The 16,299-nt window shown below is 43.2% G+C and overlaps 1 protein-coding gene and 2 pseudogenes across 1 annotated transcript; 2 read left to right on the top strand and 1 right to left on the bottom strand.

Moving 5' to 3' along the window:
- The first annotated feature begins 1,507 nt into the window (after positions 1 to 1,507).
- LOC148777988 (large ribosomal subunit protein eL19 pseudogene) lies at positions 1,508 to 2,098 on the top strand (annotated as a pseudogene).
- A 5,890-nt stretch (positions 2,099 to 7,988) lies between these two features.
- LOC129541710 (transmembrane and coiled-coil domain-containing protein 2) lies at positions 7,989 to 12,776 on the bottom strand. Its single transcript, XM_055403829.2, has 2 exons — positions 10,691 to 12,776; positions 7,989 to 8,303 (listed from the first exon to the last, which is right to left on the bottom strand). The coding sequence occupies exons 1-2, from the start codon at positions 10,922 to 10,924 to the stop codon at positions 7,989 to 7,991; spliced, it is 549 nt and encodes a 182-aa protein (XP_055259804.2). The 5' UTR covers positions 10,925 to 12,776.
- LOC148777987 (translation machinery-associated protein 7 pseudogene) lies at positions 9,229 to 9,543 on the top strand (annotated as a pseudogene).
- Positions 12,777 to 16,299: the final 3,523 nt, after the last annotated feature.

Genomic DNA, 16,299 nt, shown 5'->3' with positions numbered 1-16,299 from the left:
CCCCATAGACTGTAGCCCGCCAGGCTCCTCTATCCATGAACTTTTCCAGGCAAGAATACAGGAGTGGGTAGCCATTACCTTCTCCAGGGGATCTTACCAGCTCAGTGATCGAACCAGCTCTCCCACATTGCAGGCAGATTCTTTACCATCTGATCCACAAGGGAAGTCACTAAAGTGGAGACCTCAGTTCCTGAAGAACAGCTCAAAGATATATATCAGATTGTTAAAAGACTGTTTTAGTACTGAACTATTGTTTCTTGACTGCTTTTCCTTTGTTCCTGCCTTCTTTTGTTCCCTTGTTGTTGCTGTTCAGTCTCTAAGTCCTGTCCAACTCTTTGTGACCCCATGAACGGCAGCATGTCAGGCTTCCCTGTCCTTCACTATTTCCCAGAGTTTTCTCAAACTCATGTCCATTGAGTCAGTGATGCCATCCAACCATCTAATCCTCTGTCACCCCCTTCTCTTACCCTCAGTCTTTCCCAGCATCAGGGTCTTTTCCACTGAGTTGACTCTTTACTTCAGGTGACCAAAGTATTGGAGCTTCAGCTTCAGCATCAGTCCTTCCAGTGAGTATTCAGGGTTGATTTGCTTTAGGATTGACTGGTTTCATCTCCTTGTGGAGAGTCTCCTTCCAAGGGACTCTCCACAGTTCAAAAGCATCATTAATTGGCGTTTTGCCTTCTTTATAGTCCAGATCTGATATCCAAACATGACTTAAGCTCATTAATTACCAAGACCTGTTCAAGGGCAACCAGTTTGGTCAGGCTTAGATCGCAAAATGGCTTAGGCCAAAAATGGATTCTCTTATGTCAAGAAAGCCATGCCTGGTTCTTTTTCTCTGAGGGCCCCATATGTTATCTGTTTATAAGATTAGCTGACATTTGAGTACAGACAGACCCAAAGAAAGTAGTAGAAAAACTGTGGGGCTGGGAAAAGTGTGCCATGTACAGTGAACAGCAAGAGCAAAAAGGCCCTGAGGTCTGACAATGTTTAGCATATTTGAGGAGGAAGAGACTGGGGAAAGAGTGGGAAAAGTAAGAAGGAGGTGGGGATGGGAGTCATGCCATTATGCACAGTCTTTTACTTAAGAATTTGACCTTTACGCAGAAGGAAATAATAAGCCATTAACAAGTTTTGATAAAAGGAGTAATATGATGTTTTCAGCTACTCTGTAAAGAATAAATTGAAATGGGACAAAGATGAAAGTCAGGAGTCCAGTTAGGAGCCCAATTCATAGAAGATCCAGGTGAGAAATGTTTGTGCCTGGGACTTGGGTGGTAGGGGTGTTGCTCTAGAGAAGTGAATCATGGAAAGTGAGTAGTAACTTGTTCCCCTCTGCAGAAAAATAGTATTGGTAGATGGGCTGACAAACTCCATGAGGCAGCCCCTATTCAGCCTTTGTAACTTTAGCCCTGACCTGGCACAAGAAAGGTGCTCCATAAATGTCAATTCATCAATGAAAAAAAAATAATAGTTTTTTTTTTTTTTTGCCACTGCAGCCACAGCCATGAGTATGCTCAGACTTCAGGACAGGCTTGCCTCTAGGGTCCTCTGCTATGGCAAAAAGAAGGTCTGGTTGGACACCAGTGAGACTAATGAAATCGCCAATGCCAACTCCCATCAGCAGATCTGGAAGCTGATCAAAGATGGGCTGATCATGGAGAAGCCTGTGACTGTCCATTCCCAGGGTTGATGCCGGAAAAACACCTTGGCTTGCCGGAAGGGCAGGCATATAGGCATAGGTAAGCAAAAGGGTACTACCAATGCTCAAATGCCTGAGAAGGTAACCTGGATGAGGAGGATGATAGTTCTCTGCCAGGTGCTCAGCTGATACCATGAATCTAAGAAGATTGACCACTACATATATCACAGCCTGTACCTGAAAGTGAAGGATAACATGTTCAAAAACAAGCAGATCCCCATGGAACATATCCAGAAGTTGAAGGCAGACAAGACTCACAAGAAACTTCTGGTGAACCAGGCTGAGGCCTGCAGGTCTAAGACCAAGGAGGCCCGCAAGCACCATGAAGAGCATCTCTAGACCAAAAAGGAGGAAATCATCAAGACTCTGTCCAAGAAGGAAGAGACCAAGAAATAAAGTTCTCCCCTTCTTCTCTGTACATAGTGGCCTCAGCAATTGCATAGATCACTCATTCAATAAAAAACAAGCCTTCATCTACCAAAAAAAAAAAAAAAATATATATATATATATATAGATGGTCAGACCTGTGTGGAGACTGACATGGAAGGCTCAAATCAGGCTGTTGTCTGGGTTTTGCCAAAGAAGAGAGACTGAATTTGGTGAGTAAGGATTCTCCTCCTTAGAGTGGTGGCCACTGGTATAAGGTAGTTCATGTACCCCCATCTAACCTGAATGATAAAGTAGCTCTCAAACCTTTTCCTTATTTTGCCTTGATTCTCTGCTTGCCAAGCATCCAAGATCTCTTAATTGATGCATTTTACATACGTGATTTGATCTCAAGAAAAGAATGACCCTCCCCCACTAGGAATGAGTATTTGGTATCAATCTCTTATGATTGTAGTGTGAATCACCTATCTTTTCTGGAACTGAGAGCCAGGAACAGGGTGACCCCCCTCAGTTTCTTTTGCATCTAGCTCATTGTATCCTCTGTCTCCCGCACAGACTACCAAATCTATGTTACTCCCCTGTTTAAAAACTTATACTGGGCCATTTTCAAGAGTAATGGTATGAAATTTAAGGCCCTTCATTCAGTTCAGTTTAGTTCAGTCGCTCAGTCATGTCCGACTCTTAGCGACCCCATGAACCACAGCACGCCAGGCCTCCCTGTCCATCACCAACTCCCGGAGTTCACTCAAACTCATGTCCATCGAGTCGGTGATGCCATCCGGCCACCTCATTCTCTGTCGTCCCCGTCTCCTCCTACCCCCAATCGCTCCCAGCATCACAGTCTTTTCCAGTGAGTCAACTCGTCGCATGAGGTGGCCAAAGTATTGCAGTTTCAGCTTTAGCATCAGTCCTTCCAATGAACACCCAGGACTGATCTCCTCTAGAATGGACTGGTTGGATCTCCTTGCACTCCACGGGACTCTCAAGAGTCTTCTCCAGCACCACAGTTCAAAAGCATCAATTCTTCGGTGCTCAGCTTTCTTCACAGTCCAACTCTCACATCCATACATGACCACGGGAAAAACCATAGCCTTGACTAGACGGACCTTGGTTGGCAAAGTAATGTCTCTGCTTTTTAATATGCTATCTAGGCTGGTCATAACTTTCATTCCAAGGAGTAAGCGTCTTTTAATTTCATGGCTGCAATCAGCATCCGCAGTGATTTTGGAGCCCAGAAAAATAAAGTCTGACACTGTTTCCACTGTTTCCCCATCTATTTCCCAAGAAGTGATGGGACCAGATGCCATGATCTTCGTTTTCTGAATGTTAAGCTTCAAGCCAACCTTTTCACTCTCCTCTTTCACTTTCATCAATAGGCCTTTGAGTTCCTCTTCACTTTCTGCCATAAGGGTGGTGTCATCTGCATATCTGAGGTTATTACCTAACATTGAAATGGTGCACCTCTGATTGGAACTTGAATCCATGGTCTTTTCATTAGAATCACTCACCTGCTGTTTGGATTTACTGAGGATCTTGTTCTTTGTGTCTCAGAGCAGAAAGAATTCAGTGAAAGACAAAGTGATAGGTAAGAAATGGATTTGTTTAGAGAGAAACATGCCCCACAGACAGCGATTAGGCCATCTCAGAAATCAAGAGACCCTGAAATAGGATATGGTTATTTTTTATGGGCTGGGTAAGTTCATAGACTCATGAGTGGGAGAATTATTCCAATTATTTTGGGAAAGGGATGGGGAGTTCCAGGAATTGGGCCAATACCCACTTTTTGATCTTTGATGGTCAGTCTCAGAACTCTCATGATGCCTGTGGAGTTCATTTAGCTTTCTGATGTGTTAAAATGAGTGTATACTGAGGCACCGGGTCTAGTGGAAGTCGACTTGTCCACCATCTTGGACCTATTTGGGTCTAATCAGTTTATGTCATGTCCTCGGGACATTCTTTTAAAATTTGTGCCCTGTTTCAACATCACTCTACTCTTCTCGGTCCTTCTTTTGATATAGCCCAGAGCGGTAACCAAGACAGGAAAACTGGAACTTTGCAGGAAGGCACTGAAAATTAGCACAAAAATTATTGAGACACTGACTTTAAAAGATTGATTGACACTCCTTCAGCAGCGCAATTAAAAACCTTCCCACCTACACTGTCAGATAATGTACATTATTGATAACCCCCATCTGTTCTGTTCACATCACAAATTAAAGCTGATTTGAGGATGAGGTTAGTGTGTCCTTGCCTGAAGCCAAAATCCTTCATGGTAGCTCTGGAAATAGCCGATTCTCAATCATTCTGAAATTCTCTTTGTCCTCCAGTTCAGCCATCCTCTTTTGTTCTATGGCTGTGTGATAACCCCACCAGTAGGAATACTTTCCATGTCATTATCTGCCTAGGTAACCCTTTATGGGATAGCTCAATGTCACTTTCTCTGAACAGCCTTTCCTGGCCCCCACCCTGTATTCACTAGCCAATTTTTGCATGGTCTCATCTTTATTCCGGAGAAGGCAATGGCAAGCCACTCAAGTACTCTTGCCTAGAAAATCCCATGGATGGAGGAGCCTGGTAGGCTGCAGTCCGTGGGGTCGCTAAGAGTCGGACATGACTGAGCAACTTCACTTTCATTTTTCACTTTCACACATTGGAGAAGGAAATGGCAACCCACTCCAGTGTCCTTGCCTGGAGAATCCCAGGGACGGGGGAGCCTGGTGGGCTTCCGTCTATGGGGTCACACAGAGTCGGACACGACTGAAGTGACTTAGCAGCAGCAGCATCTTTATTCAGCAGTTGCATTTTAATTCCTGTGTACTAGACAAAAGTTATGATCAGAATTACCTGCATAAATCTCTTAGGAAGATGCCACTTGGGAGACTGCTACATTGTCTCCTGTGGAACAAGGCAGCCAGTTTTTCTCGAGCATGGCAACAAATCACTGTTTATTTTCACATAAAATATTTCATTTAGGTGTCAAAGTGTTTCAATGACTGTAATCACACTTGTGGCAAAAAGCACACACAAAAGCTTTGACAAACATAGACAGAGACATCACCTTGTCGACAAAGGTACATATAGTCAAAGCTATGGTTTTTCCAATAGTTGTGTACAGATGTGAGAGTTGGACCATAAAGAAGCTTGAGTGCCCAAGAATCGATACTTTTGAATTGTGGTGCTAGAGAAGACTCTTGAGAGTCCCTTGGACATCAAGGAGATCAAACTAGACAATCCTAAAGGAAATCAAGCCTGAATATTCATTGGAAGGACTGATGCTGAAGCGCCAATACTCTGGTCACCTGATGTGAAGAGCCAATTCACTGGAAAAGATCCTAATGCTGGGGAAGATTGAGGGCAGGAGAAGAAGGAGGCGACAGAGGATGAGATGGTTGGATGGCATCATTGACTCAATGGACATGAGTTTGAACAAACTCCAGGAGATAGTGAAGGACAGGGTAGCCTGGCATGGAGGGATCCATGGGGTCTCAAAGACTAGTGTACATGGGGTCTCCAAGAGTTGGATACATCTAAGTGACTGAACAAAAAACAAAGTTTGTGGAATCTGAGACTCACTGAGAGGACCACCTACCACCATCTCTCCAGGAAGCTATCTGTCTCATCAGGGGGACATACTCATTGAGTGGAACAGCAGGTAGGTGCCTCCTTCCCTTCTTCCCTCCCTGCTAAGCCAGGATTCACATGTGGAAAATTCACATAAGTTGAGATGATATGACCCTTGTTCAGTATTATCTTTTTTTGACCACACGGCTTGCAGGATCTTAGATCCTCAACCAGGGATCTGATGCCAAAACCTCAGCCTCTATGTACACTGGTGCCTAATTGAATCTGGAAAACAGAGTTTTGGGTGAAGCAGAAAAGGATAGCTTTATTGCTTTGCCAGACGAAGAGGGACACAGTGGGCTAATGCCCTCAAAATCATGTGTCCCACTTGGGGAAGATAGCAAGAAGTTTTATAGTATCGTTCAAAGATGGCATGATCAGTTCCTGGGCATTCTTCTGATGGGTTGGTGGTAAGTGGGAGTCAGTATAAACAACCTTCAGGTCCAACTGGTGTGGGGTCTCCATGCTGTGGGCAGCACACCATCATTAATCAATAACTTGTCCCACCGGGAGGTGTTTTAGTATCTGCAAAACAGTTCAAAGATCTTGTGCTATTGATGGGGAAACAGGACCTTGCCCCAAGGCTGCTCTTGACTGTTTCTCCCTAGTCTTCTGTCTCCTCCATCCTTAATTATGGGCTTCACTGGTGGCTCGATGGAAAGGCAATGCCAAAGAATGCTCGAACTACCGCACAGTTGCACTCATCTCACACGCTAGTCAAGTCATGCTCAAAATTCTCCAAGCCAGGCTTCAGCAATACGTGAACTGTGAACTTCCAGATGTTCAATCAGGTTTTAGAAAAAGGCAGAGGCACCAGAGATCAAATTGCCAACATCCGCTGGATCATCGAAAAAGCAAGAGAGTTCCAGAAAAATATATTTCTGCTTCATTGACTATGCCAAAGCCTTTGTGTGGATCACAATAAACTGTGGAAAACTCTGAAAGAGATGGGAATACCAGACCACCTGACCTGCCTCTTGAGAAACCTGTATGCAGGTCAGGAAGCAACAGTTAGAACTGGACATGGAGCAATAGACTGGTTCCAAATAGGAAAAGGAGTATGTTAAGGTTGTATATTGTCACCCTGCTTATTTAACTTATATGCAGAGTAGTACATCATGAGGAACGCTGGGCTGGAAGAAGCACAAGCTGGAATCAAGATTGCCAGGAGAAATGTCAATAACCTCAGATATGCAGATGACACCACCCTTATGGCAGAAAGTGAAGAGGAACTCAAAGGCCTCTTGATGAAAGTGAAAGAGGAGAGTGAAAAGTTTGGCTTGAAGCTCAACATTCAGAAAACAAAGATCATGGCATCTGGTCCCATCACTTCATGGGAAATAGATGGGGAAACAGTAGAAACAGTGTCAGACTTTATTTTTCTGGGCTCCAAAATCACTGTGGATGCTGATTGCAGCCATGAAATTAAAAGATGCTTACTCCTTGGAAGGAAAGTTATGACCAGCCTGGATAGCATATTGAAAAGCAGAGCCATTACTTTGCCAACCAAGGTCCGTCTAATCAAGGCTATGGTTTTTCCTGTGGTCATGTATGGATGTGAGAGTTGGACTGTGAAGAAAGCTGATCGCTGAAGAATTGATGCTTTTAAACTGTGGTGCTGGAGAAGACTCTTGAGAGTCCCTTGGACTGCAAGGAGATCCAACCAGTCCCTTCTAAAGGAGATCAATCCTGGGTGTTCATTGGAAGGACTGATGCTAAAGCTGAAACTCCAATACTTTGGCCACCTCATGCGACAAGTTGACTCACTGGAAAAGAGTCTGATACTAGGAGGAATTGAGGGTAGGAGGAGAAGGGGACGACAGAGAATGAGATGGCTGGATGGCATCACCGACTCGATGGACATGAGTTTGAGTGAACTCCAGGAGTTGTTGATGGACAGGGAGGCCTGGCGTGCTGTGGTTCATGGGGTCGCAAAGAGTCAGACACGACTAAGAGACTGAACTGAACTGAATCCAAACTCTTCAGCATGGAACTCAAGGTCACATCCCTGACCATTCTCCCTTCTATTCCCTCCTCCATGGTTCCTTTTCTATATGGCTGCCTATGGTCTCCAGCCTGCCAAGCAGGCCCCACAAACTCGGACATTTTTAACCACCATGATCCCCCATGCGGCCCCACCACACACACAAGTGGAAACGGCCCTGCTGAATAGAGAACCAGTCCCAGCCAGGTAATTTCAATATAGTTCTCTGTCTTTATTGCTACACCACTGCACACATGAGGAAAACAGCGCTTTTCTAGAAAAGGTTGGAGTCCATCACATTTCAGACGTGGATGTAAACCCTGATGTTGGTGAGGGGCTCTGGCAGTCGGAACAGCTGCAGTAGTGCTCAGAGGAGTAATCCCGCTTTGCGGTAGGTTTTTGGGAAGTAATCATCCCTTCCATGTCCTTCAGTTTGTTTTCCATTGTCTGAAGCTTCTTCAGAATCTTCTCTTGCAGACCCAAAGACAGGAAAATATTATCGTCTTGAAGTGTGAGATCACTCCCTTCTGGGTTGATCAGCAAAGCCTGAAAAAAATCTGAGCCTTTCTTGTACAGTTTGTAGAGTGTGATTGCAAACAACAGTATTTTCTAAAATAAAACAACAGAAGTTGAACGTTACTTGTTTATTCACATGAAATGCCACCGTCTACTGTAGATGCAAAAACAAAACTCTGATAGTAATAATAATCCCTCATTCCTAACAGAACATCCTCACACCTATTTTGTCTTTTGATTTTACTTAACACAAAGTGGAGGCAGGTTAGGGATTATTATCTGCATCTAATTAATAAAGATTATGATAGTAGATAATGTTTGCTGAAAGTCTGCTTCATGCAAGGCTCTGTGCTAGAAGTTTTCTTGCCTGTGCAGGACCTATTTATGTAGGAAAAAAAGAACCAGATAATCATGTAGATACCTTCCAGTTGGGACCTGTCATTGTCCAAGGTCATATACTTGGAAATGGTAGAGCCATGACTGGAATCCAGGAATGCTGATTGCCATGGATATTCTCTTAGGACACAGCAGTCTCAAACACTGGATTTCTTGGTCATGGAAATTTTTTTTTAAAGGTGCTAGGACAGAGTCTAACTAGGAAAAGAAAAAAAAATCACCTTTTTTCCTTGTAATAACTAGCATTGCTTACTGAGCACTGTATACAGACAATACCTCCTTTAATTCTCACAAAAAACCTCAAGGGGGCACTGTTATCAAACCCATTTCACAGATAAGGAAACGGGTTTAGAGCCTAAGGTATTGCTCTCGGCTCACTCAGGAAGTGGCAAAACCAAGAAACCCCTGTAGTCTGACTCCAGTTTATTAACCACTCTGTTACACACCTCTTTTTCTTGGATGAAGTGCCTAAAGGGTGGCGAATTCATCTGATTGAATTAAGCAATAACCAAACGAGCAGAACCCAGTAGCACAGATAAGAGTTTGGTGTTTTGCTACCAGGGGGCTGGAACGGGGAGCTCCGCTTCCGGTGGCAGGGTCTGGGGAAGGGGCGGCAGGCGCCATGTCTAGCCACGAAGGTGGCAAGAAGAAGCCCCTGAAACAGCTGAAGAAGCAAGCCAAGGAGATGGACGAGGAAGATAAAGCATTCAAGCAGAAGCAGAAGGAGGAGCAGAAGAAACTCCAGGAGCTAAAAGCAAAGGCCGCGGGGAAAGGCCCCCTGGCCATCGGTGGAATTAAGAAATCTGGCAAAAAGTAAGCTGTTCCTTGTGCCTGAGGCAATGATGACCCTTAGTTCCATTCCTGTTTAAAAACCTGGATTCCCTGCCATAATATCTGTTGCCACCTATAGCTAGAATGAAGTGTTGTCTTGGAACCTATTGTACATTTAAGAATAAACTTTTGTTAAAAAAAAAAAAAGAGTTTGGTGTTTTACCTTCTCTTCTTCTATTAGCTAATTGAAATGCAGAATATGAATATGTAGACACACAAATCCCACTTAAGGATTTCGATCAGTTGGACTATATTAAGTAAGATTTTGGAGAATATAATTTGGAATGCTAAAAATCGGGTTCGAATCTCAGCTTGGCCAGCATTTACAATCTATGTCACCTTGGGTGGGTGATAACCAAATTCTCTCACCTACAAAATGGAGTCAATAATCCCTGCCCTGCCCACCATGCAAAGTTTTCACAGGTTGAGAGAAATGCAGGTAAGTGATTTCTTAAGAGGAGTGACATGAAAATAAGTGAATGCTACAAAATAATCCAATAATAACTTCTTTCAGCATTTACCAAGTAAACCAGTCACTCCTTAACAAAGCCCTCTTTAAACCCCATCTTCTTAAATTTAGGCTGAACGTCAATGCACCTGTTTCCTTGTTTGTCACATGAAAAGAAACTCTATCCATTTCATGGAATTGTTGAGATTCTCAAAAGATTTTAACTATATTATAAATATAGCTGTTATTATTGGTAATTAAACAGAAGTCTATAAAATCCTAAATGTTTCTTGTAATTCCAGCCAGTTATACTTCTAATCCCCAAAAGAGCCCCTGTACGTTCATTGCAGTGACTAAATAAACATATACAGGCTTCCTCATCAGTTACAGAGCAAAGGCACAGTAAGAACAGAAAGGAAAAACCCAAGATGCCAGTTATTCTTGTGGTGCTGTTCTCTAAGAAGCACTCTACATGGTGCCGGGCACATGGTTAGACACTCAAAGATGAATACAAATGCATGATCAAAGAAATCTGGAGATAAAGCTGCCTTCTCATGTTATAAGCTTCTTTAATCTGTTTATTATAAGCAAGCCAAGGATCACTATGAGAAAGCATTTTTATGTCAAAAACCTAATTGAAGGGAAAATTTTAAGGATAACCTAATTTCAACCAACTGCAGAGAAAAAAGGTGTACTCTCGCTCATCTGCATGGTCTTAAAACTGGGTGGCAGCAATATGGGAGAGAACTGACCAAATTTCTCAATGCGAAACTATTTAAATTTCTCCATAACAAAAGAGTATAACCTGAATTGACTGAACACTTCGCTTCCATAAGGCATACATTCCCACTCCCAACAAAGTCAAAAAGGAAATTCCCAGGATAACTTGCACAGCCGGAGCAAGGTTATCTAGTGGCCCCCAACTTGTTTGCTGAGGCACAATAGTCTCTCCCAGACGAGTTGCTTGTAGATAATTCCATATCGAGCTCAGAGAGAGATAATCTATGATGGTGTCCCAGATAGAAGATGAAGATGACATTTCAATATACCAGCAGCTCCAGGAACTACATGTGCAGAGGCCTCAGGAACCTAGATATGAGTTAGGAAGAGTAGTCTGGGAGTCCAGGTGTTCTGGAGCCACTGTGAGCTGTTCTTTGTGATGTCACTGGTCAGCTTGCTCCCCACCCACCCACTGAACCTTCTCACTCAAAACCAACCAGGCAATGGCCTGAGTTTTCAGTTCAATCATATCACTTTCTCTGATCTTTGACCAGTCCTAGCACTGACACAGCACTGTTCAACAGAACTTTCGGCAATGATGTATCTGCTCTTTCCAACGTGGAAGCCACTACCACTTGAAATGTGGAGAGTGTGGCTGAGGAAGTGAATTTTACATTTTAGTTTTAATTAAATTTAAGTAGCCTTATGTAGTTACCCTCTTGGTGTATAGTACATTTCCAACAATCCACGGGATGGAGAGCAGTTATTTTCACATTTCAAATGAGAAAAGTGAGGTTAAGTGGAGATTTGAGGAGATAGGATTTAAAGAGGGACTTTCTAAAGAGCTGGGCTTCCCTGGTGGCTCAGCGGTAAAGAATCTGCCTGCCAATACAGGAGACACGGGTTTGATCTCTGGGCTGGAAAGACCCACTGGAGAAGGAAATGGCAACCCACTCCAGTATTCTTGTCTGGAGAATCCCATGGACAGAGAAGCCTGCCAGTTTACAGTCCACAGGGTCGCTAAGAGTCGGACACGGCTAGACACACACACACACGTCCAAGCTAACAGTTCACTTGGTAAATGTGGAGGGAGGTTATTACTGGATCATTTTGTAGCATTTCCTTTTTTGTATGTCACTACTGCTTAGAAATTGTATCTTTGGGAAAGCTTTTGACATATTTGAGCCTCATTGTGCTCATCTATTTACATCTCCTTCATAAGATTTATATAGGAACAAATGGTATAATTGCCTAAGCACTTTGTAAAGAGTAGCATGCTGTCCCATAACCTATATGCCATGTTATCAAATCCATTATTTACTGACGCGTACCTATCTATGTACTTGACAAGGAGGTATGAAAAGATAAAATACAAGGTCTGTTCCCAAAAGTCTTACATGAAAAAAGGTAGTTCACACACAAGTGTATCATATAAATTGTGAGATGAGTTATGAAGACAGCAAGAATCCAACAGACGGCTTGTTGTACAAAGAGCAGAGGAGGGGCATGGTGAGGAAGGAGAGAACGGGGGAATTACGAAAACTTTTAGAAAAATATGTCTGATGCTATTCTGATTTGTTCGTCTGGTTGACTGAAAGAACATGGATAGGGATGCCTGGAAAAAATAACCATTTTGTTCTTTTTAAAAAATTGTTTATTTTTGCCTGTGCCAGGTCTTTGTTGCTTCTTGGGCTTTTCTCTAAAGTTCTGACGAGTGGGGACTACTCTGTTGAGGGTGTGGGCTTCCCACCAGGGTGGCTTCTCTTGTGGAGCACAGGCTGCGGGTGTGCGGGCTCAGCAGCTGCGGCTCTATGCTCAGCAGTGGTGTGCATGGGCTTAGTTGCCCCATGGCATGTGGGATCTACCTGGGCCAGGGATCGAACCTGTGTCCCTTGCATTGGCAGGCAGACTCTTCACCACTAGACCATCAGGGAAGTCCTGTCTTGTCCTTGCAGGAAGGGGAGGTACGGTGTCAGTGTGTGCTATGTGCTTAGTCGCTCAGTCGTGTCTGACTCTTGCGACCCTATAGACTGTAGCCCGCCAGGCTTTTCTGTCCATGGGATTCTCTAGGCAAGAATACCTGAGTGGGGTGCCATTTCCTTCTCCAGGGGATCTTCCCGACCAAGAAATCGAACCCGGGTCTCCTGCATTGCAGGCAGACTCTTTACCGACTGAGCTACCAGGGTGTCAAGGACACACATCTATAACATGCTGTTGGATGTATAGTATTAAAACCGTGTCAGGCCAAAATGACCTACCGATTTAGGCGTGACTGTTAATGATGTTAAACCCATAGTCTGCTTGTGACTGATCACAATTAGAATCTTTTCTAGAAAGGAATAAAAATTACTCAGGTAATTGTTTTACCATAACAAGTTAAACATAGGCCAGAAACCATTAAAGAATGGAAACCAGAAATTTTTTGAGAAAAATATGATTGTGACAACAGAATCATTACGCAACACATCCTACACTAGATCCCCCCGTTACATGGCACCTTATGCTTTACTTTCAAGACACGTGGCATGATTAAGGTTATTTGTGAAACCTGGGATTGACATGTCTTCCATGACCACCGTAAACTGAAGACAGGGGCCATGTTCACTGCATTCACTGCTGGGCACATAGCGGGCATTCACGTATTTTTAAGTAAATACAAAGTCCCCTAGAAGAATTCCAAACACCTTTACAGCCTAAACTGTTCAATCATCAAGTGCCTATTCCACTGGTGTACTTATTCCTGTAGAAGTTTTACAGAGTAGCTGTTAAGAGGATAGGTGTTTGGGAGTCTAATGGATCTGGCTTCAAATTTTGGCTGTACTATTCACAAACTTTGTTACCTTGGGCAGGTTACTTGAGGCTCAGTATCTTCATTGGTAAAGCAAGAGTAATTCCCACCTTATAGGACTACTGTAATGAGAATTGAGTAATTTGTGTAGAAGGTAAAGACAACTATCATTTATAGTGATGTTTATGATCAAATGCTAGGTATTGTAGACTTCAATAGTATAGAGCTCCTCAAAGAGAATCTAGTCTGAAAAACCCATTTATTGTTTGACTCCTCTTGGACTCCTGAGCACTGAGGAAGAACTGATCACAGTGGAAGGTATATCTCAGCCCACCTTTAGTACCACCCATCCATCCATCCTTCAGTCATTTCCACAGTAGTACCCTATTAAGACTCTGACTTAAACACGTGGCAACTTGTGGTTTATTTGGTACACACTTTCAGACCTTCACTAGGCTCTTCATTTTCTGTCAAACAATACCCAAAATCTAGAACATGGTTATAGACACTGAAATACTGGCTTCCTGCTGACCTATCTAATATTCTAACCCTTTCCCTTTCCCTTAACTCTGGCTCTGCTAGACTTGTCAGTGTCGCTAACACACCCAGCTGTTACACCACAAAGATTTGGCACAGAATTGGATTATCCCACCTTCTCGTTTCTTCAGGTTTAAACATTGCTTTCTTTATGGAAACTTTTTCTGTCGTTTTTTGGTTCCCTCAGTCTAGGCATCTTTGATAGCACTTTTAATTATTTGCAGTTTTGTTTAAGGTTTGTTGAATAGGTTACCTTTCTCAAAGAGGTTCAGGCCTCCAAATGCAGGCCATTACAGAGTATACTTCTGCATGTGTAGACCAAGCAGGCCTGTTAGCACAGTGGGCCACTCTTTGTAGACTCAGTTTTACATAATAGGAGGCCATGTCCCAAGTCAGGAGTATAAAGCCACACGGTCTTACAGGCTACTATGGGTCTGAAGAGAGGCTGAGCAACTTCTCTTTTAGAAGTTTCTTTCAGAAAGAAAAATTGAGAGGATCCCCTGATGGTCCAATGGTTAGGACTCTGTGCTTCCACTGCTGAGTGGAAGCACTGCTGCACTTCAATCCCTAGTTGGGGAAACTGCAAGTAGCCCGTGGTGCGGCAAAAAAAAGAAATATCCTTTTCAAAGGTCACGTTATTCACAGAAACAGTCATTTCTGTTGTCCATCTCTTTCTCAAATGAGGAACTGTCAACTCTGAACGCATACCTGGACGTGAACCTGCATGACTCGAGTCGGATCTGCATGACCTGGTTTTTACCTGTGCTTCCAACTGTACTTCCCACTACTCACTTCCCCAGCAAGTACAGCTTGATTACAAAACTGGTACTTCTGGTAAACGCCGCCTGCGACTCTCCATCTCTCACCCTTCACATTAAGTCCCCTTCCTGATATTTTTCCAGTCACATAAGACTGGAGACTTAGCTCCACTTCTTCCTAACTTCTATCAGCTAGACACTGCATCCCCATCGTTTTAATCTGTCAAATAAGAATACTAACAGTACTGACTTCATGGAGGTATGAAAACTCAACAAGATAATGTTTAAGTACTGAAAAAAAAAAGTCTAATTATCCTGCAATCTCACAGCACTTTCCACTTTGTATTCTAGGCCTCTGCTTCTAGAACTTTTCTGTGCCTATGAATCATCTGGAGATGTTACTGAAATGCAGATTTTGGCCAAGAAGGTCTGGACTTGACATTCTACATTTTGAACAAGTTCCTAGATGACATCCATGCTTCTGGCCCACGGTCATACTTTGATTCTTTGCAACCCCGTGGACTGCAGCTCACCAGGCTCCTCTGTCCATAGGTTCTCCAGGCAAGAATACTGGAATGGGTTGCCATGTCTTTCTCCAGATCTTCCTGACCCAAGGATCGAACCAGTGTTGCTTAAGTTCTCTTGCATTGGCAGGTGGGTTTTTTTTTTACCACTAGTGCCACCAGGAAAGCCTAGCCCAGCCCTCACATTGAAGCTCCATGATGGTAGACACCTTAACAAATTTGTTATTTTTATCTCCCCAAATACCTGTAATTATCTTTAAGTATGTATGTACTTAAGTGTCTGGCTAATGACTAACTCTGTCCTTCAATGACTGTCCTTGCCAGTGCAGCTCAGAAGCAGACAATCTGGGACGGAGGGGATAGGTTGAGGCTGCAATCCCCAGGAAGGCTCATTAAATCCTTTCTTCTCCATCATTGTCCATTTGCTCTTTCACACATGTGCTCACAAACATGGAGAAACACAGACGCAGGAGAATTCTGGGTAAAGTGCAAGAATCAAAGTGTCTGGCATTCTCAATTTCTACCTATTAATTTTAGGGGGCACAAACTCAGTGATTCCAGGTCTGGAGGATTTGGAGGACAATCCCCAAAGAGATATCAAGTAAAAATGATAGTACTAAAAGCTTCAAAAATAACCCCCTGACCTTCTGTATTATCACATAATCACACATGCTGGTTTTAACAGAACATCATCTTCTATAAAGATCAAAGGCTTCTCTGGAGATGCAGTGGTCAAGATTTTGCCTTCCAGTGCAGGGAATGCAGGTTCAGTTCCTAGTCCAGGAGCTAAGTTCCCACCTGATTCTGAGCCAAAAAACCAAAACATAAAAAGAGAAGCAATACTGTAACAAATTCAATAAAGGCTTTTAAAATGGTCCATACTGAAACATCTTTTAAAAAAAAGGATTAAAAGAAGCAAACCACTCCAACTAGAACAGAAAATGCTTCTAGGATCATATTAAAGCAAACTTTCAACTGGGTTCTAAAAACTAGGGTTTGGTACTACTGCCAGTGGCCTCACTTGGTCCTTCCAGGGTATAGGAGTTAGGAGTGGTTGAATGAATACAGTTGAGTCTCCTTCTTTTGG

The sequence above is a fragment of the Moschus berezovskii genome, chromosome 4 (assembly GCF_049115385.1).
Source record: "Moschus berezovskii isolate FMDL1 chromosome 4, NW_MosBer_1.0, whole genome shotgun sequence".
Lineage (NCBI taxonomy): Eukaryota > Metazoa > Chordata > Mammalia > Artiodactyla > Moschidae > Moschus > Moschus berezovskii.
The sequence above is the reverse complement of the archived record's forward strand: the minus strand, read 5'-3'. Positions and strand labels throughout refer to the sequence as shown.